Source organism: Zootermopsis nevadensis, unplaced genomic scaffold (assembly GCF_977971745.1).
Source record: "Zootermopsis nevadensis isolate Lab colony 2312 unplaced genomic scaffold, Znev_1.0 Znev_ptg000010l, whole genome shotgun sequence".
Lineage (NCBI taxonomy): Eukaryota > Metazoa > Arthropoda > Insecta > Blattodea > Termopsidae > Zootermopsis > Zootermopsis nevadensis.
Window position 1 is genome coordinate 14096694 of NW_028259142.1, and position 23968 is coordinate 14120661.

At 38.0% G+C, this 23968-nt stretch overlaps 2 protein-coding genes across 6 annotated transcripts in view; one reads left to right on the forward strand and one right to left on the reverse strand.

The window, feature by feature from the left end:
* Nucleotides 1–5076, forward strand: part of LOC110841452 (organic cation transporter protein) — a 77565-nt gene extending 72489 nt beyond the window's left edge. For all 4 annotated transcript variants that reach the window (XM_087346549.1, XM_087346550.1, XM_022087021.2 and 1 more), the window contains 6 exons: nucleotides 506–674; nucleotides 1764–2083; nucleotides 2606–2731; nucleotides 2849–3039; nucleotides 4194–4330; nucleotides 4817–5076. In XM_087346549.1, the coding sequence (XP_087202675.1) occupies nucleotides 506–674; nucleotides 1764–2083; nucleotides 2606–2731; nucleotides 2849–3039; nucleotides 4194–4330; nucleotides 4817–4886 (1013 nt within the window). In that variant the 3' untranslated portion in view covers nucleotides 4887–5076. The remainder of the gene's footprint in view (nucleotides 1–505; nucleotides 675–1763; nucleotides 2084–2605; nucleotides 2732–2848; nucleotides 3040–4193; nucleotides 4331–4816) is intronic.
* Nucleotides 5077–5844: 768 nt separating this feature from the next.
* LOC110841513 (organic cation transporter protein-like) lies at nucleotides 5845–22580 on the reverse strand. 2 transcript variants are annotated; one of them, XM_087346548.1, is made up of 11 exons: nucleotides 21943–22580; nucleotides 14678–15063; nucleotides 13950–14053; nucleotides 12904–13058; nucleotides 10773–10941; nucleotides 10111–10252; nucleotides 9227–9413; nucleotides 8873–9001; nucleotides 7840–8021; nucleotides 7055–7191; nucleotides 5845–6280 (listed from the first exon to the last, which is right to left on the reverse strand). In XM_087346548.1, coding segments are annotated over exons 1-11 (1665 nt in total). In that variant the 5' UTR covers nucleotides 21944–22580; the 3' UTR covers nucleotides 5845–6207. The 2 variants fall into 2 exon arrangements, with proteins under 2 accessions (XP_087202674.1, XP_087202673.1); XM_087346547.1 differs by having other exon boundaries at nucleotides 22029–22578.
* Nucleotides 22581–23968: the final 1388 nt, after the last annotated feature.

Below are 23968 nucleotides of genomic sequence, written 5' to 3' on the forward strand. Positions count from 1 at the left end.
CCTCGTGGGTGATTATGGCGTCTCTTTGATTTTAACAACACGTTAAGTCAGGCATTATAATGCTAATAAACGTATGTCAAACAGGCTCGTATTATTTACATTTGTAGTCTGTTATTTGTACCTTGCAGAGTTCAGCCGACAGGAAAGGAAAACCGTTTCTCTGACACATATTAGTTATACACCAGCAGACGTGGCCATATTAAGAAACGTGGAATCTCATGTGTTTTGCTTTCTTAATCAGCAATCCATTAAAGTATTTTGCACAAATGCTGTCGGCATAACCTTATTCGTTCTGTTTGGAACAGGAATGCTCGTAGATAAATTCCAAGAAATATAGTATGGAACAAAATAATGTGAACAGAGTATGACAGGTTTCCACTCAATGAAACGGCAGTTCTATTTATCTTTCACAGTATAGAAAACATGAATTACGAAACAGTCGTTAATAACTACAAATAAGCCTCATTATACTTCATTAACTGAATTATTTCTCTCTTTCTTCTAGTCATGGAAATCGTCGGTGACAAATGGCGCACAACAATAGCAATTTTATATCAAATTCCATTCTCTCTGGGAATGTGTGTAATGACCGGGATTTCTTACATCCAGAGAGACTGGCGGGACTTTCAGTTCACTCTTTCAGCAATATCGATGGTATTCGTTGTCTACTGGTGGTGAGTATTAAAGGCTATGTACTTGTCGGCAGGCCTGTCTTAGCGACAGTTACAAACCGAAATTACACTTAGATACGAGCTAAGAGCATATTAAATTCGAGGATTAACAACTGTCATTTTATCTTCTCGTCTCGTGTTTTAAAATTTATTTGTTTCTTCTTTTTATTTAGGTGTGAAATTTGGTCGGTCACCGGAAGTAAAAAACACATTCAGTTTTGGAATTGGTCATAACCTCATAAAATTATTGTTATTCTACAGGGAATCCAATTTGTCCTTAGACCGGCCGGCTAGAAAACTGTTCACCCACGCATGTCCACTACTGACCGCCGAAACGTCTCTTTGTCTAAATGAAGTATAGTTTTGAACAGAAATTATTCATAGACGATACATTTGTTCAGCGTCCTTAATGTAGAAAATGCCTCAGGAAATTTCGTATGGAGCATCCTGACAGTATTGTGACAAAATTATGTTCTACGGGTTCGGTGCTGGACAAACAGAAATCTCGACACCAGAGCACAGAAAATCCTCATGTTGTTCATTAATTGGCATTGCATGATTTAAAAGTTGGGGTTTGGTGTTCAGTTAGTACGCGGAGGATAATTGGGTCCTTGTTTTTTTCACGAAACAATTCCGAACGTTATATGAGATTGACTCTATCACCCTTCTTCAATCAACTGACTGCTCAAGAAAAATTGTACTGGTATTTTATGCAAGATACAAACTGCATTCAATTCTGTGGTTGCCTTGCATGACGTCTTCTACGAAAAAGTTATAAGTCGAGGATTGTGGCCTTCGTTATCACCCGATTTAAATCCTTGTGACTTTTATTTGTGAGGCAGGCTGACATAAAAGTGTGTGTGAGCAAACCGCAATATTTAGAAGAACTTCAAGAAATTATTAGGCATTAAATATCCACTATTTCCGTACAGCAACTTCGACGTGTGTCTACTCTCACGATGACAGGTATGCGAAGAAGCAGTGTCGTCACTTCAATACTCTTCTATAAATAAAGGAAGTTAAACTACAACGTAAAAGTGGGCCTAGTTTAACCGTATATTGAACATGGGATTTGTCGCGGCGTTTGAACAGGTTCATCCCCGAGTCTCCGCGGTGGCTGTTGGCTGTGGGCAGAAAGAAGGAAGCCATCCGCATTATGGAAAGAGCTGCCCGATGGAACGGGCGAGACGTAGGTGTGGTCAAGGAAGTTCTGCAGAATCTCACATCCGAGCAGGAAGCTGTGAGCGCTGGCCGTAAGGCGACCCTGATCGACCTGATTCGTACACCGAACCTTCGTCGAAACTCTTTGTCTCTGTTCTTCAGCTGGTTCCTGGCAGGCCTCATCTTCTTTGGCTTCACACAGAGTCTGGGAAGGATTGGTGGGAACATCTTCGTTACCACAATCATAGCAGGTGAGTAAGACAGGATGCTTGGTCGGTCGTGATGTAGAGGAAAGACCATGGGTACAGCAAACAAGTCCCTGTGCAATTTTATATTAAATGAAACAAAATGCTAGATTGAATAAATTTCAGTCTGCATACGTTTTATCCAGCTGTAAAACCATCTGTAGAATTAATTTTTTATTATTATGACATTCGGAATTACAAACGTATCCTAGCTACGATATATGTGGTCAATCAATAGGCATTATACTCCTAGCAGACGATAATTCAGAATGGATATAAAATTATATTTCTGTTCAGATGTTTTGCCCACACTTGCCTTTGTTGGTTGCATTTTGGCTCCAACAGCAGATACTTACAGATCAATTATGAGATTCTTCATCCTAACCAAGAGAATTAATCCCTCGAAACTCAAAGAACTACTTTTCGTTAACTATTTATATACGTGGCCCAATAAAATAAATATTTATTGTGTTTTAATCAATATTGTTTGATGATTTGAAGTACATGTGAGTATATTGAACTTTCCAGGCATCATAGGTGTGCCTGGGACGTTGTTATGCATGTACGTAATTCGCTTCGGGCGGAAGAAAACCATCTGCATATCCCACATTGTTTCCGGAACTGCCTGTCTGCTGCTTGTAGCTGTTCCTACTGGTCAGTATCGCAGTCCGTAATACTGAATTTCCTATTATTAACTCCATACAATAAAAATATAATTGACATTTGATTTTATTTCTCTCTAAATCTGGGCTTTGCTATTATTCTTTTCAGGAATGTTTCCTGGGGACTGGCCACGTGTGCTCCTGTCAGCGATTTCACTCTCCGGAATGAGTCTGACCTTCCCAACCCTCTATGTTTTTTCTGGGGAAATCTTTCCTACCGTGGTCCGAAACGTCGGAGTCGGTTCGTCATCCATGTTCAGTCGTTTAGGATCTGTGCTCGCTCCATTCGTCAAGTCTCTGGTAAGTAACTGTGCACAGCAGATGACTGTCGATCCAGAATTCGACGAGGTATCTCGTCACTAACATGAGCATTTCCTCGGGTCAGATTTGTCGTCGCCCGTTCCACTGATGATCGTATCAGCCCGCTAATGAAATTTCGAGATAAGTGACTTATTTAATATACATATCTACTTCTTTATTGAAATACCTTATGCATGTTCCTATATTGGTTTACTTTACTGTGTAATTATGTAATTATATACTGAAGATATGTCCATTTTCTGTTGCTTACAACGTTCGGAATAATTCTGCAAGGCCAAGTGCTTGTAAAATTTTACTACAAACTAATCTTACGCGTTATCTACGTTATTTTGTAAGAAAAGAAGGATGTGAGGTTCTCGCGACGGTGAGTAAGACGACTGTCATACAAACGTACGTACGTACATTACATTTAATATCTCCGCGAAGACCAAGACGTCATCAGTGACTATACAAACTACTCGTGCAGCCGTCTATCTGTGGCTTGCTTATCAGACGTAATGTGTTGGATTGTGTCGCCGTAGTGACCTTAGAAGAAAGTCTGTTCTGATAAAGGGAGTGAATTATTGAGCATTCTGAACAACTGTTGCGTTTTCATTAATACACGCCATATGCCTATAATAGTATCACTTATACAGATTAAGGAGTGTATGAGTATTATTATGTGGAAATAGAACGGTGGAAAATGAAAGTTTAAATTATGCGTTCTTTGAACTCCAAGCGGTTCTCTTGTGCCCCATTGCTTCTTGATCCATTCTTAATTCTGTAAGATGATGAGTACTCGTGTGTGAGGAATGTAGCGGTAAAAAATAAAACGTTGCATTCAATATTTATTTTCATTCTTATTAACGTTATGGGATAATTTTTAGCTGTTTTTGGCTCAAAGAATGTCTTTGGAACTTATGTTTTTTCCCCCCCAAAGATTACGCTTTTCCAGTGCTGTTTTAAGATTAGGAGTTGTTAGCCTCCGCCAAGCTCTGAAGCTTTGGGATCACCACTTATCGGCTGTCCGCGAATGCGTATTCACTACGTTCGCCACTGACCTCTTCAACCGCAACCTGAGCGCGCGTCATACCAAGGTAACAAGAGGATTCAAGAGATGGAGATTACTATTAGTATCAGAAATTTATTTCCAGGGTGCTTTTGGAGACTTCTGGCCGCCATTGATAATTGGTTGCTGTTCTCTGCTGGGAGCTGCTGTGATTTTCTTCCTTCCAGAAACGAAAAACTGTGGACTGTCTGATACGCTGGACGATGGAGAACAATTTGGCAAGTACGTAGTAGCATTCTGTAGTATGCACATTTTAAAATGGATATGAGGTCGAGTGGGATTCACTCCAGATTCGTTAAATGTGTGTCTTAGCATCTCGAGGACACCGATCGACATTTATGATAACCTATTCTTAATTCTTCTCGGACTGCCAGCCGTGTAAGGTGGCTTAATAAAGAAAACACCAATGTTTCGAGAACCATCTTTGTCTTTGTCCTCACGATAGCCCGAGAAGAATTTATTATACTTAGTCGCCGTGAAAGCGACAGATCTTAGGATAACCTGTCTGCTTTAGGCCCATAAGTATTACTGCAGTTCCTTTATATGTTGTAATACCTACGTATAATGGGTTGCCCAGTGCAGACGTGAACCACGAGAGTCCGAAAACATTCTGTAATGTGAGTATCTATAATTGTGACTGAAATACCATTATGTGTATGTATTCAGATAAATTTATTTAAAATCGCCTTTCTGAACGTTGATTTTCAGGAAACATTCCCAAGACAAGGAAAATAGAAACTACATCCAAGTATCACAGCTGCAAAGCGACCCCGTCTGATGTTAGGGCCTACTGTTGAAGTCGACTCCTTTAAGCTAGGTGACACTTTAAGTTTTGAGAAATGTTACATCTTATGTTATATTAATATTACTGTAAACTTTTTGCAATTGTTTTATAACACGTTAGTGTTTTAATTTTCTGAACTGAATAAAAGATTTATGACTGTTTAAATAAATTCCATTTCTTACAAGCCAATTTGTTCTCATTCACAGTCTACCAGATACGTAGTTTGGTCTTGCGTATTTTTAGACATTTTAATTCTTCACAGCAGTAGTATGATGTAATGGCTTTCAAGCAGCAGAAGCAATTGTTAGACTGGTTTATGTGAATAAGGGATTCGTGGTGAGTGAATTACTTACGTAGTTACGAAAGACTTGTTCTCCTTCAGCGATCGGGTCGCTAGTCTCGTGAACGATGCAGCATAGTTTTGCTTCGCTGCCCACAGTAATCATGAACGAATTCAAAGAAAGGAAGAAAGAATGGATTGCGTGGCGAATCGGTCGGGAAATGCCCTTAAAAAAACTCGCATGAAGCACCGAAATTCGCGAACGAAATGACTCGTTTGAAGGACCCTCTGTGAACGAATCTTTCATTTGAGCTAGCATGAGTGAGCTGTCTCGTGAACTGGTCCTGAGGTTATTGCTGTCTCCATCAACAGGGCGATCGCCCTGATGATGAAGGGTGGATGAAATGCTGGTAGACTTCTATTAGACTACACTGCGATACATCCCAGAAGACAGCTCTCATTGTACTTACCGCCATGATAACCTCAAATCCTACAATTATAATCCATTTTATATTCATTTTATGTTAATAAACGTGTGAACTCACTCATTTAAATGGCTTTATAATGTATCACTGAAATAGGTTAACAGGCCCTGCAATGTTTTATTGGTGAAAATATACTTGTTTAAAATCGTATTATTAGTTAATGGCGTGTTCTATTCAGAGACACTCCTTTATACAAACGCATTTACTTTATCCAAGTAGCAGTATACAGCGTCACAAAACATTAGTTTCAAAATGCATTAATCTTTTAAGGTGCAACCTCAAACTGAAGATTACCTTCCAGTTCTGCTGTTTGCTGTTGTAATGTCATTGTTTTTATGTATCACATTGTTTATTTAAAATGTCCACAGTGCAGACTTATCATATGAGGTAATATCATTAAAAATACTTGTTACTTTAATACTAGTCCTACCATATGTACCTTTACTGTAATAGCATGATCGCCAAAAACACCATTCATCAGTGTTTCGAAATCCACTGCAAAATATTGATGAAATCACAAACGAATGTAATGAAGTATTGTAATATGAAACTACAATGGGTTAACTTCATTAACGTAGCTCTTATTTAAGGATCCTGTTGTGGTCTTGGATTTCTTTATTTTCCTGCAAAATAAGTACAGAAATTATACATAAAATTTATGTAATGCTGAGAAATAAGATTAACACCATCGTTACTACAAAAGCAATTTTATCCTTTCATTTCTTTGCCATTCTTCAACGAGAACATTTTCAGAAAGTTTTCCCAACAAAATTATGTAGAATTGTGTATTCTTTATTTTCGCCTCATCCTAGCTACATGTCCAGCCCATTGTAGTCTCATATATTTCACTGCCCTGACAATACTAGACGATCTAGATCACAAAATCCCGCATTATGTATGATGTATATTGAGAGGCTTATCTGGTCCATGTTCATCGACACATAAGGGGAGGAAATCATGTGCCCTAGTAAAGCTATCGATCATTTTAATTTTGGATACGGTGGCCTTGTATAAAGCACTGTGTGTGCCGAACGTTGCAGCCGAGTGGTTATCTCTTTTCGTATTTCGGAAGTCCCAGGTTAAAATTTCGGCTCGAAGATTAGATATACTAAGTAGGGTTCTTGATTATTTTCCCAATACCTATATGCATTTTACTAACCGAATAGCTTAATATTTGCCAGGTGTCTTTTCTCTGTGATCATAAATTTCATTCACATTATTCTGAGAAACATTTCACTAGACTAATTTCATAGAATGTATCTACGACGTATTTCTGATTTTGTATTTGGGCGAGAGGAGATTAAAAATGTAAATTTAAAACTTTAAACCCTGATTGTTTGTGCTTGTTTAACATCTTTTAGTGGATAACAGACACTGCTGCTGTTTCAGATGCTTACTTTCCAAAATTCTCGCCCTCCTCTAACGTGTCTGGAAGCTCGGCGTTGGCTGTCTCTGGAAGCAAGAGACACAGCAGAGCCCCGAACAGCGGAAACAATCCGAACGTCAGGGGTGGCATAAACACGCCGAACATGCTCTGTGACAAACGAGCAAAATATTCAGCATAAAAATTATCTTATTAGCGAGTAAGTTACAGTAAATTAAAAACTTGTTATAGACTTTCCAAGGAGTATTAGTCAACTTCAAACACATTTAGGAATAACAGTTTTTGTTGAGAAGCTAATAGTCGAAGATTTTTGTCTTCTGGGTTGTTGCGCTGTGTAGTCTGGTCGATGTTAACTAACGTTTCAGAGGTCATACTGCCTCCGTCATCAGGGCGATGAATATGAAGATTTCTGTCTTGTGGGTTGTTGCGTTGTGTAGTCTGGTCGATGTTAACTAACGTTTCAGAGGTCATACTGCCTCCGTCATCAGGGCGATTCATCAGAAGACAGAAATCTTTGACCTATTTCTTTAAGATCGATTATCATATTATCGTCTCATCTACATTTATATCTCTCAAGTGGGTTCTTAGTTTGGGTTTTCCGACTAAATTTTTTATGCAAATATATTCCGTTCATTTATTACGTGTCGAAAAGGGGGGATTATTAACCTAATTATTATGCGTTCCTTGCACAAAGTGGGTACATAAGCGTTGTTGAGGGAGAGAGGAATACGCTATTGAGGACATTTGGAATCGACCGTCTGTCACAGCCGGCAGACTTGGAAGTGATATGGTACTCGCCAGAGAGGTGACGTAGGGAGCAACCATGGAGCCGATTCGGGCGCACATGGACGAAGATCCTACGCCCACGTTGCGCACCACCGTGGGGAACAGCTCCGCGGAGTACAAGTACACAGACGAGAAGGACACGGACATGCCCACAATCCCTAGGGCCGCCAGCGTCACCTGGGGCCACTCCGGCTCTGAAAAAGTACAACAGTCACTTTGCCTGATTTGCTGTGACGATCAGTGACCTAAATTCAAATATTTAGTTGATGCGTAACGCTTAACTTCACATCTGCTATACCAGCTGTTGACACATCAATTGTCGGCCATGTAAAACTTGAAATCCTACCGGAAACTACGTGTACCACCTGCTTTAACAACCAACAATTCTGCGTTTTGCCCGCAAAGTGTATATGTAGGTTTTGCTTGATTTTCAGAATAAACTGTGAATATTTCCCTAAACGGCATTAACTGATTGATACTTTGTAATGGTTCTGGGTTTTCTTTGAGGTAAGGACTGAATGCTTAAGTATTATTAAGAAGAGCTTCGGTTCCAGACGGTTAAGTGGAACCCTTGTTACCATGGTATCCTAAGATTGTGGATGGAGGAGACCGCCTTTAGATATGGAGGATAAATTAGATTATTCTGAATAAGCTGTAGCGAATAGACAAGCGGTGGCCTTCCACCTGCAGGATCGTCGTGCTCAAATGACAAAGAAATTTCTTTATTTGTGGAACCGGAAGGGTTACTGTAATGTTCTTAAACTGAGAGATCAATGCCAATACGTTAACCGATTTATATTTATGGTATGTCACTTTAGATCAGTCTCCTCTATTTCTCTGATGGTTTCAAACGTTCTCAAACATTCTAAAACCACGATAATTTCTTAATGTAAGATATAAAATTTCACGTCCATCCATGCAAAACAAATGTTAAAATTATAGTCCACTTCGTAAAATATTACTTTAACCTTTAGAAATTAATAAGCAAATAAAATATAGTAAGAATATGCAACAGTGGACAACTACAATAAAACAAAACGCTTACGTTGAGGCATTGCCATGATGAGAAGACAGGAAACTGCTGAGAGCATCTGCGTGGATATAAGCGTCTTTTTTCTTCCGATCCTTGCCATGAGGTATATACTCAGCGCAATCCCAGGCAATCCAAGTAAACCTGACAGGCAAATAAAAAGCTTTGCAAATTTTTGTTAGTGCTGCATATAAGAATGTACGGAATTGTAGAAAAGTAAGATTCAATGCAAAGAGAAGCCAGTACAAGTGATTTGACTCGGAACAAAATTTCGGTAAGTCTACTAATTAATTGAGCATTAAATTACTTATGAAACTAGCATCGATATTAAAATTTACGCCATTTCTTCGTGGCAAGAAGAGAACTGACCGGAAATGGCAACGTTTATGAAGATGTTGCCGCCGATCTGCCCCATGTACTGTGCAAGCCCATAAAAGCAGAGGCCGCAGACGATCCAGTTGAAGTACATGCAGAGGGTCTTGAGGCGCATGTTCGGAGTCCTGAACAAATCCAGGATGTTCGCCGGCTTTGTCTTCCCCGTATCCATGCTCTTGTTCTGTAATGTACACGTACAATGCAGTGATTAATGTGGAATGAAAGCTCATGTTAGAAGGCCGCATGTTTTCCAAATGCTGTTATTTTCAGGTATCCACGTGTACGTGATGTTCATTCAATGTTATTCTTCTTGAGATAACGCTATTCCGGGTGATGATGTCCTTTTGGGTTTGGGAGCCGTGTAGACTGGTCGGTAGATGTTTCAGCTCTGAAGATGGAGACAGTATTTTTCTCCGAAACGTTTATATATACCGATGATTCTGCATGTCGTCAAAACCCAGAAAACATCATAATCATAAGGCCTTAAAATAGATACTTATATAGGGCTTAAGATTTCATTATAGTCCGTAAATAAACCTCAAAATAATTAATTCACTGGAGACCTTTAAATAAAATGATTCTTAATGTGAACCAAGCAGGCCTAAACTTCGTGTTGGCCCAACAAACTAGTTTCGTTGAAATCAGTTCGTAATGCGGGCATTGCTGACTGCGGAGACACTATACACAGCTTAAATACGCGATAAAAGTTAACAAAGGAATTATCTGTCTTCAGCGATGTTTCGCCGTGAGTACCTCTGAAACGTCGGTCAATATTTAGCATACTACATGGTGCAACATCCCAGACGGCCATTTTCATACTGGTTACCGTGAGAACCTGGAATCTCACGATCTGAATAATATTTTCCGATCCACATTACCTTGTGTATGCTGACAGACTGTATCTTCTGAGCTATACAAGAAGTGTCCAACTTGTTTCTCTTCGCTGCCTGCTCCAGTATTCTGATAGCTTCTTCGTCCCTTCCAGCCGTCAGAAGCCACCGTGGAGATTCAGGGATGAGCCTGTTACAAAATGCTCTCTTAGCCTATTTTTATAATCACATTCTGAATCATATATCCTATATTTATATTTGATATCCCATCTTATATAGCATCGAATGATAGGATGACTAATGTGTTGGAAATTATGTGGAAGGTATCGTTGCTTAATTTAAGGCACTAAAAACCATTAGTACATTTACAGAGAACCAAAACGGTATAAATAACAGATTAAAACTCTAATATAATTATCAATAGTTTACAGACCTTCAAGGAAGTTTATCTTTCTGTCTACTGATAATATAATAGCCAGTAGCCGTCACGCTTGAATATATACGTTTTGCGTGAGTCTGGCTTTAATCACCTTGAAAATGTTTTCACATTTAATTTAACTGTACTTCCAATGCAATTAACAAATATGATACTGCAGTAAACTGTATTACTGCTAAATATAAAAAAGTTGATAACGGTCACCCTTAACAGGTCATGCTACGTTAGTGTGTGATATAAATGTGTAGAAACGTTACAGTTTGCTTGTTCTTACCACCAGTAAGATATTAAAAGAATCGAAGGTAGTGTTATGGCCAACTGGAATGTATGCCAGTCCCTGGCGTAGTAACCAATGGCTGCCAGAGTAGTGTGGCCGAGAGTGAATGGAAGATGGAATAACACGGAAAACACCGTTCTCCACCTGCCTCCGAGAATCTCCAAGCCTGCAAATATAACCGGTGGTGACAGTGACTAGGATGAAAATAGATCGGAGGCAAAAATTTACTGTAAAACCTTATTCGAAAACCTACCAAATGCTGCTTTGCTATTTCTAATACCCCATCGGTCTTGATGTTCATTTACTACATATGTATAATATTTTCTGTAACGCAAAATCTTGTTTCTATACTCCCCCATGTGTCACATATTATTTCTACTTTCATCTCTGATGGTTTTATTACAGTTTCTCACAAGAAGTCTTCTCAGGTAACACCAGCGGCCACCAAGCATCGTCGTCAATCTTTGATTGGAGTGCGTAACTGTGTCGCACTTCCAATTGTTTCTAAAAGGGAAAAGTCTAAGACTATTTTTGTTTCCCCTTTTAGTCCAGAGGTAACATCTGTTGAGGTGGAAAGAGCACTTAAAGAGCAATTGAGCCTTAAGAGGCTGATCTGCACCAAACTTAAAAATAAATTTGACTCATATGCGTCAATTCATGTTTTAGTTAATGAAGATGACTTTCCTTTAATCAATAGCACTGGTGTGTGGCCGAATGGGTGCCTTATTGCCCTCTTTTATGGTAAATTGACTCCTGATCAAATGCATTCCTTCCGCACTCCTGGTAAAACTATTACAGTAAGTGCTTCGTCTGCTGGTAATATACCTATTGTGCATGAGGGAGGCTCTGTTCCATGGTTTTTGTAAATCTAAATCTACGGTAACTAATTTAGTTACCTACCTTAATGATGTTCAGCCATCTGTTTGTTCACAGAGACAGATTGACTCTGTGTACTCTGATCTAAGGCAGGCCTTTGATTCAGTCCCGCATTCTATTCTTATGTTCGACTTCAGTGACACTTTGCACATTCTGTTGGCTACAGTTTCTCTAGAAGTTCGGTACAATGGTTTATTCATTGAATCACAATAACTTTGCATGTTGTCCATTACATGTGGTGAATTTATTTGGAGTACTAGTTACTATGCCATCTGACTACTAACTAGACAACCGGGGCAAAGGATCTCTTTTCCAGTCTCTGCATCCAGGCCGCCTGTGGGGCCCACCCAGCCTCTTATCCAGTGGGCATTGGGGTTCTCCCCCCCCCCCCCCCAGGTAAAGAGCTGACCACTCACCCGCTTTTAGTGACAAGGTTAGGAACGAGTAGGGTCTCTGTAACTTTCCCCCCAAGCAACTCCATGGCGTGTAGCGAGACAGTTTTACTTTTTAACTAAACGATGAATAAAGTCTGGAAACCCGGATCAGTAACAAATATGTGTATTTTTATAATGATAGTCATATAAAGATGTATGTAAAAAAAAGGAAAATTGTATAATAGCCAAAGGTCTATAAGTCGGGTACCGTTCATTGTCCAACACGGGCTAAATTTTGTCCGGAGCCACAAACTCTGTGGCCGCAGGTTTCTAAAATACAAATGTGAAAAGCATATTCAAGGTTATTTGTCACTTCACTGAACTAGTATAAATAGTATTATTAAGGCAGGAAATATGAATAACCTCGGCCTGAGTGTGTGTGTGTCTAAATCACAATACACGGTGAACATTTGTATAAACGGTATACATCTGTTCCGAATAGACTGGAGCTTTCAAAATTACGATAATAAAGAAGGTTATTTATTACCTGCATTGTGACTGTTGTTATAAAATGCTATAAATTATAGCATAAATAATGGTGCAATTTTGGAATTCTGTTTGCAAATCTTGATACATTAATGATGTCAGCCTTGAATTATGAAATTACTTACTATGTGATGTCGTCAATTATCCTGTTATTTTCATATATTCTCTCTAAGAGAGTGATGCACCTTATCGGACCGAACCTCCCGGTTGGCGCGAAACCCCCCTGGATGAAGTTAGATTGGGTTAGGTAGCTCTATGTTAGGTTAGGTTGAATTTGAATATGTAAAGGTAGGTTAGGTTAGGTTGTGTTGGCGTATGCGAGTATTACTTACAGATGACGAAACTTGTGATCATGGATCCCCCAACAGCAGTCGCTGTTAGAAACCGCATCAGGAGGAATCCTTCGAACCAGGGCATGTAGGCACACGCCGATCCGAACACGACCTGCATCACACAGCCTACCATCAGTGGCTGCTTACGGCCGAATCTGAAAAATTAAATATCATGTGTAGCAATGAATGCCAGGGTACATCAGTCAGCATAATGACTGACTTACAGACTGGCCGACCGGTTTTCGATCTCCGACAGGGGCATAAGATTTTATCTCTACCATGTGCGTACCGGAGTCCTTTCCCAGGGCAAAGCCCGGTCGTGGAGTGATGCTAATCATTCATCCCTATCTAGTGTAGAGGTTGAAGCTGATAGTTTCTCAGCTATTTAAATAAAACCTTCTCCTTATACGTATATAACCTGAGTATTAATTGTACCGCGTACAAACAGCTATTGTGGTGGGTGGTGCTAGACATCACTTAAAGTAAGAGTGTAAAGAAGTATTAAGATATTAGCAGCTTATTTCCGTGTGCACTAGATCATAAAATTTAGTCAGGGGCCAAGCTTTGTAGCCCTGGAAGGAATGCGGAAACTACGACGTAGGTAGTGACAAACAGAAACAAATATATCTATTACTCAGAATGAAAGTATTGGCCTAGTTAGCCTTTACTCTGCTTGGAGAGTCTATATTTTTATTTCATTTAGTATTTGGCAGTGTTGCCAAACAGGAAGATAATTCACTGAGGGCAGATACTGTCCACGTCACAAAACACAGGCAGTTAATCGCCAGTTTCTCACTGCAGACGTATGTTTTCAGGGTGGATATTAGTTGTGTACACCAGGTAAGCTCAGTAGCCTCCTGATTGGTTCTGTCGCATTTCCTTATTCCACCTCTCTCACCCCGTTACTGCCCCCGGAGGACTAAAGAACTCTGACAAGAACTGTAGTTTGATAACCCCATAATAGACCTGTATTGATATTTGGTGTTCTTGATGTTGCTTAGAATGTGCGTGTAACATTTCATGTGACAAGTGACAATTAGTTTTACCTGTCGGCCATCATGCCGAACAGAACGTTTCCCACCAGGACGCCAAACATGAACACAGTCTGCGCTACGTTGGCCAGCTGTCTCCGCTCGCAAACAAGGTTCCACTGCAACAATAAGGGCAAAAGTCCGTAAGAGCTACGCCGTGCAGACCATGGAGGTCATTCTTCGCACTTTACCTCGGCCTGGATGGAAGTGAGTGGTCGTTTTGACGCTTCGGCCTTAATGTTCCAAGAGAAAAAGGCTGTTTGATACTAGAGCGGTTTTGGACGCAATGACCAAGTGAGAAAATGTACCATAAAGTAATAGCTCTCGCTCGTTTGCTCTATTATAGGTATTACGTTCTCCGGTCAGATTTGAGACGTTACGTAAATTTACAGTTACAAGCTGCAATTTGATCCGTTCCAATTTACTTTTTTCTTGTTTTCTCGACCTTCTAGCACTCTCTATTTCTTTCACTTGTTCCTGTTAATGTTTTTTCATTACCCTTGTTTCTTTTTTATCCGTTTATTTAACTCCTTATCGGCTATGCTTGCTTATTTGAAACAATAACGTTACATTCATCAGATATTAAAAATCACGCCTCGTGACTGCTTAATTTATTCATACTTTAGTTAACGTATTGATAACAAACAATTGGCAGTTTTACATCTGCAGCAAGAGTTAGAAGCTGTAAATGTACTTTAACTTACATCAAAACAATTCCCTGAAGTTGAGAAACAGATTCTGACCTCAGTTACGATGGTTTCCTGGAAGACGGACCTGTCATATTCCCAGTCGTCACATGCGACAATGCTGAGGTTGGCGGGCGACGCGTCATAAGGTCCGCCGGTGTAGTCGTACATCGCACAGGAGTCGCGTCCCTGACTCGCAGACGCTGCAGGGGGTTGGCTCATGTTGCGCCACTGTTCGTCTGTCAGGTTGTGTAAGGCCGTAGGCCTTTTGCACCATGACTCGGTCGGTGGTGCCAAAAACACGATGCCCAGAGAGTGCCAGGCCACTGGGAACTTGAGGATGGATATCCAACAACAAACCCACAGCTGCCATCGCCCAAAATTGCCCATACAAGACTGCACCACATCTGTGTAATCTTTCTTCAGCTTCTTGGCTTTATCCACTGCAAAAACGATACAGTTTAATCACAGACAGCGGTTCCTAATATGTTCTGGTTTATGGATAGGAATTACACCGTTGGACTTCACGAATATTGATATCCCATCTGTCCAACATTCTACAGGACGAGTAACAGACTAGAAATCTAATTATTAATAACAAGTATAAACACTTTTACTGTCTTTATGAAGATAATGGATTTATATGGTATAAATATCGAAGCGATGCCATAATCACCATACTGAATATTCGCAATCCTCAAGTGCAAATCAAATTATTTGCACCCAGCAAAATTGCACAATTATTTATATACATCTAAATGCATGAGCAATTGGAATGTCACCGTGTCCCTTTGACAGATAGAAAGGTTTGACTATTGGATTATTTAAAGACGCTTTTTAAACTTCATAGGTTATGTGACATCGAATTGTAGGATTATTTGTGAATGGTCAATTGAAATTAATTGACTGTCTTCTGGGATGTTGTACAGTGCAGTCTGGTAGAAATCTACCGAAAATTCAGAGGCACTTGTTACTTCTATTATCAAAGCGATGAGTTATCGCCTTGATGATGGAGGCAATAAGCACCTCCGAAACATCAGTAAACTTCTACCAAACTACACGACGCAACATTTCAGAAAATATCCGTCTTTGTACTCACCGCCGTGAGAACCTGGTAGGTCACTGAATTGTGAAGTGTTTGGAATGAAGCAGTCATTGCCTAAATTAAGACTCTGACTCTCTAAGAAATTGCCTGGGTGGGCTGAGGAAAGCACGAAAGAACAGAGATTCCCTGACCTTACGAATACGAATTATGATCTAATTAATCGAACTTGACGTTTGGTAGACTGATGTAGATATGAGAATATGCCAAGACAGAACTTGGCGATGAAGATTTGCGACACACATTAGCACCAACGTCACAAAAAATAGTATTCGTACGTCGTCTGAAATATGTTTCATAAAAAATACGTCAAGATTCCGTGACTTAACTCGTTATAATTTTAACAGCATAAGAAAATCTGTTGGTTCTCCCGCTCTGCTTCCATTACATAATTATTTGCAAAGAAAAACTCAGACCATTTTGTTGTAATTTTTGTTTGTGGTTTCTGACCTTGTATGCTGTTCAAATTGGCATTTACTTTGTCTATAAAATACACGTAAGACGCAATTATGCTGTTTATCTAAATAAAGTTATTTTGTCATTTTCCCAACCGTCACATCTTTTTCATCATGTCCTATTAACTACACAGCAATGCATTGACAGAAAAATAAGTGTTGCTTGATATATATTTGTTGTACCAAACTTGGTTTTAACTGTAATTGCGTTATTTTTCTTCCTATAGTGTCTACGAACATTGAGTTGGGTTTGGTGTTATGGTAAATCTTGGAAGACTAATGAAACAAAAAGCTTAATCACTGTCTTCACAAGAAAAACTCATATTTCCAAGAAATCTAATGGGAATTAAAAGGTTTTCCACCAATATCGCATAGGATCTTCGCTAAAAAAAATCATTATCTGTAGAAACGCCCGGTTTAAATTAATTATATTCGTACTCAGGCATGTACTGTAAACAGTTTTTTGCTTCACGCAAACGCTCAAGAACAAACTTCACGAAAGAACAAAGAAATGGTGACGAGATCATGACGTCGTTGTAGCCCTACAGAAAGTTCAACTATACTTGGCCGGAAAAAATATGGTTTAAATTAATTAAATATATTAGTCAAACATCACAATTATCCGTCATTTTGTGTTTAAACTATTATACGCCCTACATTACACGTTAAATTAATCCTTTATTTGTTTAGGTGTATTTATATCTGGAATAGTTTATGCAGATTATGTCACGCAGCCATTTTTCAACATGGGATATTGGAATCAACTATGAATTGTTAAGTAACTTTATAATTAACCAAATGTTTGTTTTAATTATGGACACTGGAATCATTTCCCTCGAAATGAAACCAGTGCTTTTGTAGGACCGGAGCTGGTCATCAACACACAACTAGCAAGGCGGGCAGATGGTCACGTCACTTCCTGTCCAATATTAAGGTCAGTTCATAGGAAGGTCATCACTTAGCTAATATAAGAACCCGCAGAAGCGAATTACCCCAATCAGCTTTACTGACGTGAGGCTATTAAACACGCAAGGGAATTAATAGACTGGAAAGTTTATTTCCATGGGTACATTGTCTAAATACCTCGTTGATCTGTATGTACATTTAATTATATGATAATCTTACTGGCTCAATTAAAATTACTTTTATTCGCAGGACAGTCATCAAATTAGTTATGTTACTGATTTACATCTTGCAGCTTACATATCTCTGAAAGAGATTTGTCTCCTTTACATTAACAACTTCATCTATAGTCTATGATGCAATGTTTAAATTCTGAACTAATTTTATATCCATGTATTGAATCGCATTATCTTTCATTGTATTTTCAGTATATCTTAATGTCTTATAGGCATAAAATCAATTAACTTATTATTCAAATACGTAACTACTTATCTTAACCCTCATACAAGCGCTTTATTGTCCGTTATTCACAATTTTATTTCGTAACATTTTCCAGTCTAATCGACCATAGACATGTGATTAATATGTTTTGAGTAATGCTAAAATAATTACGTATTGAGCTCTAAATATGTTTTGTAAGATGAGCAACTTTCGAGAAAGCCGATAGGCTACATTTTGTTTTAACTTCACGTAAAATAGTGTTTATACATAACCAAGATTAAACCCTCACGATAACTTTTAGTTTAGACTGCTAATCCCCCTTCCCAGTAAGAAATGTATTCGAAATCGGCTCAGTAGCTTCAAGGATTAAACATACCGACAGATGGTCACAAACTGTCGTAAATGTGCTCACATTATGCAATCTGTGTAAGGCACGCATAAAATATTCGAGGAACAAACATTTCAAAACGGTCTAGCACATGTATAACCAAGGTTTTACAGTGTATTTATGAGAATTTTCTGAAGCTAATGCCAACGTCTGAACCGCTTGAATTTGCACTGATGATATTAACTGAGTTAACGAGAGCACAAGTCTTGTTATAACAAAGAGTGACTTTGTAAGTGGAAATAGCATCGCTGGAAGATGCATTACTTTAACGACACCGTCGTAAGCGTGCGGGAGCCTTTATTAATTCTTTGAACGAACTGCATATATAAACCTACAACGACAAGGTCGTCTTCCTACTTCCTTCTGTTCAAAAATTTCACTAGAATTGTAAAACTGGTTTCTTGGACTTTGTCCATCGTATAAATTACAAATAAACTCAACGTTTCGGAAGCTGAGTGTGCTTCAGTCTTCAGCTAAAAAATGGAGAGGGTAGAAACCCTTTCTCTTTGGCATTCTGGTTGAGCTAACGTGTTATTAGAGAAATTTAACTTTCTTATAAATCGGTCTAATATAAATACTGGCTCAAACTGATCTTAACAGGTTTCCCAAACTCACATCATCATTAAGGTCTACAACTTTGATGATTTTTTCGATATGGCGAGAATACTTAACAAACTAGAATGTAAATAATTTGTGACTCTGTGCAGTTTAACGTCTGTATTGTGATTACCTCGGCAACAAAAGATTTGTACCTGAAAGAAATTAATATCGAGATCAATAAGGTCTGTAAAATAGTGATTAATTGTGTACTGAATCAGAAAATACCCAATTAAGTCTTCCGTTATGAATGAACATGGAATTGGACAATTTCTTTAGTTTAGTCAGGCTTTACAATAAAGTAATATTAAACTAAATATTTTTTTATAAAAACGTGCTCCCTGTTCAGTCATTTGGAACCTACCCGTTTTGATGACAATGGAATAGCCTTACTATTATAAAGAGAAACGCGTGCAACATATCATGCTTTAAGAAATATCGTTGATATCCTTGAAGTTTATAAACAAACTTATTATGTGACTTTATAACAATTAACTTCAAAGCGGAAAATATTTGTTGGTCGTTTCCTGATTTAATATTTTCAGAAAACACTAACTCCACGGAATTGCATATGAAATTCAAATAAATTACTGAAAAGAGTTGTAAGAATGACTTAATACCCAACCAAATATTTGCCTATTCATTTCTGATGGAATCGGACAATTTGAGGCTTGCTGAACTAAATGCATTGAAATATAGGACTATTACGTAGAAAATACGACATCTTCAAGTAGGCATACTGTGTCAGTATTTAATCTTAACATGTTATTCATTTTCCTTTAACTGTTTGCTTATCTTTGTAATTACGAAAATTCAGTCATTTGCACTGTAAGGTTGTTCAGATAGGCCTATCGCAGATAATGCACAGAGAATGAAACTATGCTTCTTTTGTACGAATTTAGATCAGTAGAATTATAAATCTGTCGTGCCGTGCACTGTACCAATGTCATTTTGTAAGACAAGACAAATTCGCATCTAAAAGTGACGAAAATATATTATCATCGCCTTATTCGTCCAGATGTCCACTGAACGAATTTTCATGAAGTTTGACAACGGAAAGTTTTCCTACAATTTGTCGACGCACGTTACATGAATACCTGAGGGCATAGGAATGTGTGGAGGAATTCCAGTAACAAAGGCGCCCACACAGACACATGGACAATCACTGTGACGACGTCATCCACGAGTCACGCTTTTGATCTCACTGCTAGCGTCGCAGAGGTCATAGGTTAAACCTGATGAATGCACCAGAATTGATTAGTTACGCGCACATGTCGTAGTTTATTAAAAATTAATGTGCCCTGCTAAGGGTTGGACGACAAGGTCTCGATTTGCGGAAATAACCAATTTAGTTCTGGGGCCCGCTGCGTAAAGCTGGCCGACTCACCGCCATCTAATGCAGGGTTAAGAATGTTCGAGTTCATATTAGACCAGTAAGAAGCAACGTCCACCATGCTTTAAACTCAGACTAACACAATTTTTAAATGAAGTACATTCAGAGGTTTCGGACATGAAACATACTGACGGACAGACACAATTTTCTGTGTGTGGATTCGCCCCACTCAGTTCATGTCAAGTACACAGTAACTTACCTGTCTGATTACTTTCGTTACAGAGTTCAAATAAACCGAAATATGGATATTAATCCGTTCACATTATTTTAAAGTCCAGAGATGCAGTTTATATTTTTCTGTGAGCTAAGAATTTACTTTTAATTCATATAACGATATGCTAACACTTCAGCACTAAGAGCAAATCTAGAAATACAACTGGTAATAAAGTTGCAATGTTCTCGGTGCAGTGTAGTTTCTGATTTTCGCATTTATTAAAGTAAATCTGAGTGTCAACAATTCCAAGTACCAAGAAGCTCGGACAGAATTTTCCGCAGACAGGCACTTACTCCATCTCACGTTGTGCAGTAAAAATTATATTTCACGATTATGTTTATTATTAGGATGTCAATAGGTTTATTTTTGATTTACAACATAAAAATTAACTCCTTTTATGACAATTAAAATCAAAGAAACGTCATAATTATCCTCACTAAACATTTGAAAATAAAACGATCAAGACCTATAAAACATAAAATGATTTAAGTAGTAAAAAAATGTTCCATTGGTATATAACCGAAAAAAATTAATCGTAATCGACTTACCTTGTCAGATTCCGCGCAAGAAAATGTATTAATATTACTGTAATCTGTTTAGTCGCTAAAATGAAAATAAAATCTAAAAATATCGCGTAGTTACCAATAATTGTAAAGTACAATTTTTGTAATCGTGGTAAACTATAGACAGCATTTATCACGTCGAGAACTGGCTGATATTAAGCCGCGGACCATCAGGAGTCCGTGAAACACCTCTTCAAAACACTGGACTGCAATGTAGTTCAGTTTCAAACAGGACTCTAAATCAAGGACTAAGGCCTTTTATAATTTTTCGTGTACTTATTTCCGTGTTTTCTTTATATTCTGCGTTTTGCGTTTATGTAATTCTTTTGCTGTAAATTATAATTCACAGGAAACTTTAATATTTGAAGACGAGAGAAGTTCCGCTATGAAAATAAAAGAAATAAGGAATTACTAACAATGTCCAGGCAAAGGCACAGCGGTTGGTCAAGATTAGTAGTTACCACACACTGCGAACTCTGTGAACTGTCGTGTTGTATAGAAAAGCATTTAAATTTTAAATGTCATAGCAAACTAATTCATGTCGAGACACACCTGTGATGATACACCCAATAAAATACTCGTTAGAAAATATAGATTGATGATTATCACTGTTCATTTGTGGAAATTTGTGGCTCACAAATAATAGTGCCCGTTTAATAACAACAACACTGAAACTGGTCAATAAATCCCTCTGTTCTTATTGAATCCGAAAGTTTGTTACAGTATTCACAAAAACCTGCTACTGGTCCCTGTCTTGAGTCAGTTTAATGCAGTCGATATCATCACAACAATTTCTTTAATACATTTTATTATTATCCTCGCATGTAAACCAAAGTTTGTCAAATAGTCTATTTCTTTTGTTTTTAGACTAAAACTGTTTGTGCATCTATTCTCCGCTGTGTGCGCTACGTGTCCACCGTATCTTAACCTCCTTTACTCAATCACATTAATAATATTATTAAATATTCCTTTAAACCTATGTAATATATATAACTGTCTTTATTCTACTATTTAATTAGTTTTAAATGTACTAACGAATGATAATTATTTTTAACATTATAAATAAGCATATTTTTAGGAATTTTAAAAGTAATTTAAAATTATTTGGTACAAATTTTTAGAAAATGTATTTAACAAGAAAAAAATTTTAAAACAAAATTTTATTTTTGAATTACAAAAAGATGGATTAACAAACTTTGTGAACTGAAATGTAAAAATAATATTCTACAAGTGCACCGCTTTTCATTTCTAGTTTTCGTTCCTTACTTTCGGCAGGCGAGATGGTGACCGTTTGTATGATTGCCTGACCAAAACGTGTTCCACGTCCACGACATACCCTAAGTTACACTTACTGTTCGCGTGAGTGGATCGGTCAGCTGGCTCCTGTCTGTAGCACAACACTGCTTCACTGTTTGCCTGTCCTCCCAACAATTTTTCCCCACACAAAGAGGAGGGGACTCTATGGCCACACGCAAACTTATTTTCTGCCTTTCTTTTTGCAGATGTGCAAATATTTCAGCACTGATGTTGATTAAAATTGCTTTCAGTACAAGTACTGTGACATCACGAATGACAACGGGGAGGGATGCTGCATAACCTTAATTCCTTTGATCCGTTAAAGTAATTCTGTTCACATATACTGTGACCGTAGAGCGAATAATTTAAATGGAATCGCTATTATGAAGACTGGAGCTCAATTTCCTTGTCCATTAGTTTACATAAGCTAGCAGTGAAAGCAGTTGACTGACTGTAAACTCGTTCAAACGAGTACATCCTATTCTTTTTTCAGAGTATCGCCTCGACTGTTATCTCAGGTAATTCACACCATGTTGCTTGTAGAGCCACGTGATGTGTATTGTACCTCTGATCCTGTATTCAGCACGGCCCCGTGAATAAACTGTTATACGTGGCCCAGAAATAATTGAATGCTCTAGGTTATAAATATTTTTGTCGAAATACTTTCAGTATAAGTGTATGTGGCAGTTAATTGTACAAGCAACTTACTAGCGTCAGATATGAAGTTTTAATATTTGAAACATATGAATAACATTTATTATTTTAAAGGTTTAATAACGTTGATGTAAACAGTTTTACGTTATATTTTCACAAATTTCATGAATAAAGATTCTCAAAAAGAACAATTTTAGATTTTCTTCATAATTCTACCCTCTATCTGCTTTGTGGTTTACGAGAAAACATTACACACAGTAATACGATTCACATTTACTACACTGCTGTTTGTTTGAATTTCGTTGTATCGTGGGCATGTCTGCAAGGAAGAATTCACGGATCAAGAATCACTGTCAGTCGTGCTATTAGATTCACTAGACTGCGATTTCATAGTAATTGTTGCCTTGATTTTTATTATAGGCACGTGCTTGTTGAAAACAGCTTTGTGGAACAAGTGCATTTATCAGTGTTGAATCCAAAATTATTTCAACTATCTTCTTACGGAGACATTTTGTTCTTTGAAAGCAGAGTATGAATTTATTTGTTCGCAGAGTTCTTAAAATGACTTCGAAGTTTTATAACCAATTATTATTTCTGGTTCTTCCAGTTATGCTTTCCCTTGTGTGAACTTCCTTCCCCGTGAACAAAATTACTTGTATTAAGTCTCTCTCTGTCCACGTCAACACAACTTCGTGGTACTTTCTTTTGTGTTTTGTTTGCCTTTCTTCGTTTTTGTTTTCGCAATATTTAGAGTCTGTCTTCCTGTTCGGCCCTAAACCAAATAAACTGAGCGTTGTAGTAATAGGTGAGTCAGAAAAACCTCCAACAAGTTTCATGACCGCAGCGGATGAAACTGGAGCATCCAATGTGACTTCCTTACCACAACACATTCTGACGTCCCAGGCGTGACAGTTCTATAGGCCCAGTTAGAACAGTTTTATACCAAATTTATTGCTCCTATTTTTTATAAATTGCAAGGAAATCAACCCCCCCCCCAAAAAAATGACGCAGTGCTTTCGTCTTTGCATGGAATGACAACACTTCGAATTATTTCCATCAGACAATTGATAATGGACTGAATCATAAATAAACAGTTACTCGGTGAGCAGTCATAATTTGAGAACTGCCATATCCGTTAAGAGCTATTACAAATTATTTATAAAATCATCTCTTCATATTGGTTTCATATAATAGTAAATTTTAGACCATAATTTTCAAGTCTTGTCTTCTTCCTCAGACAAGTCCAAAACAAAATTCCATTTAATCTTTTAACATTCGTCGCAGTGACTATATTATTTTTTTAAAGTCTGACAGCAGAGCGATTAGTTCATGTATCATACAA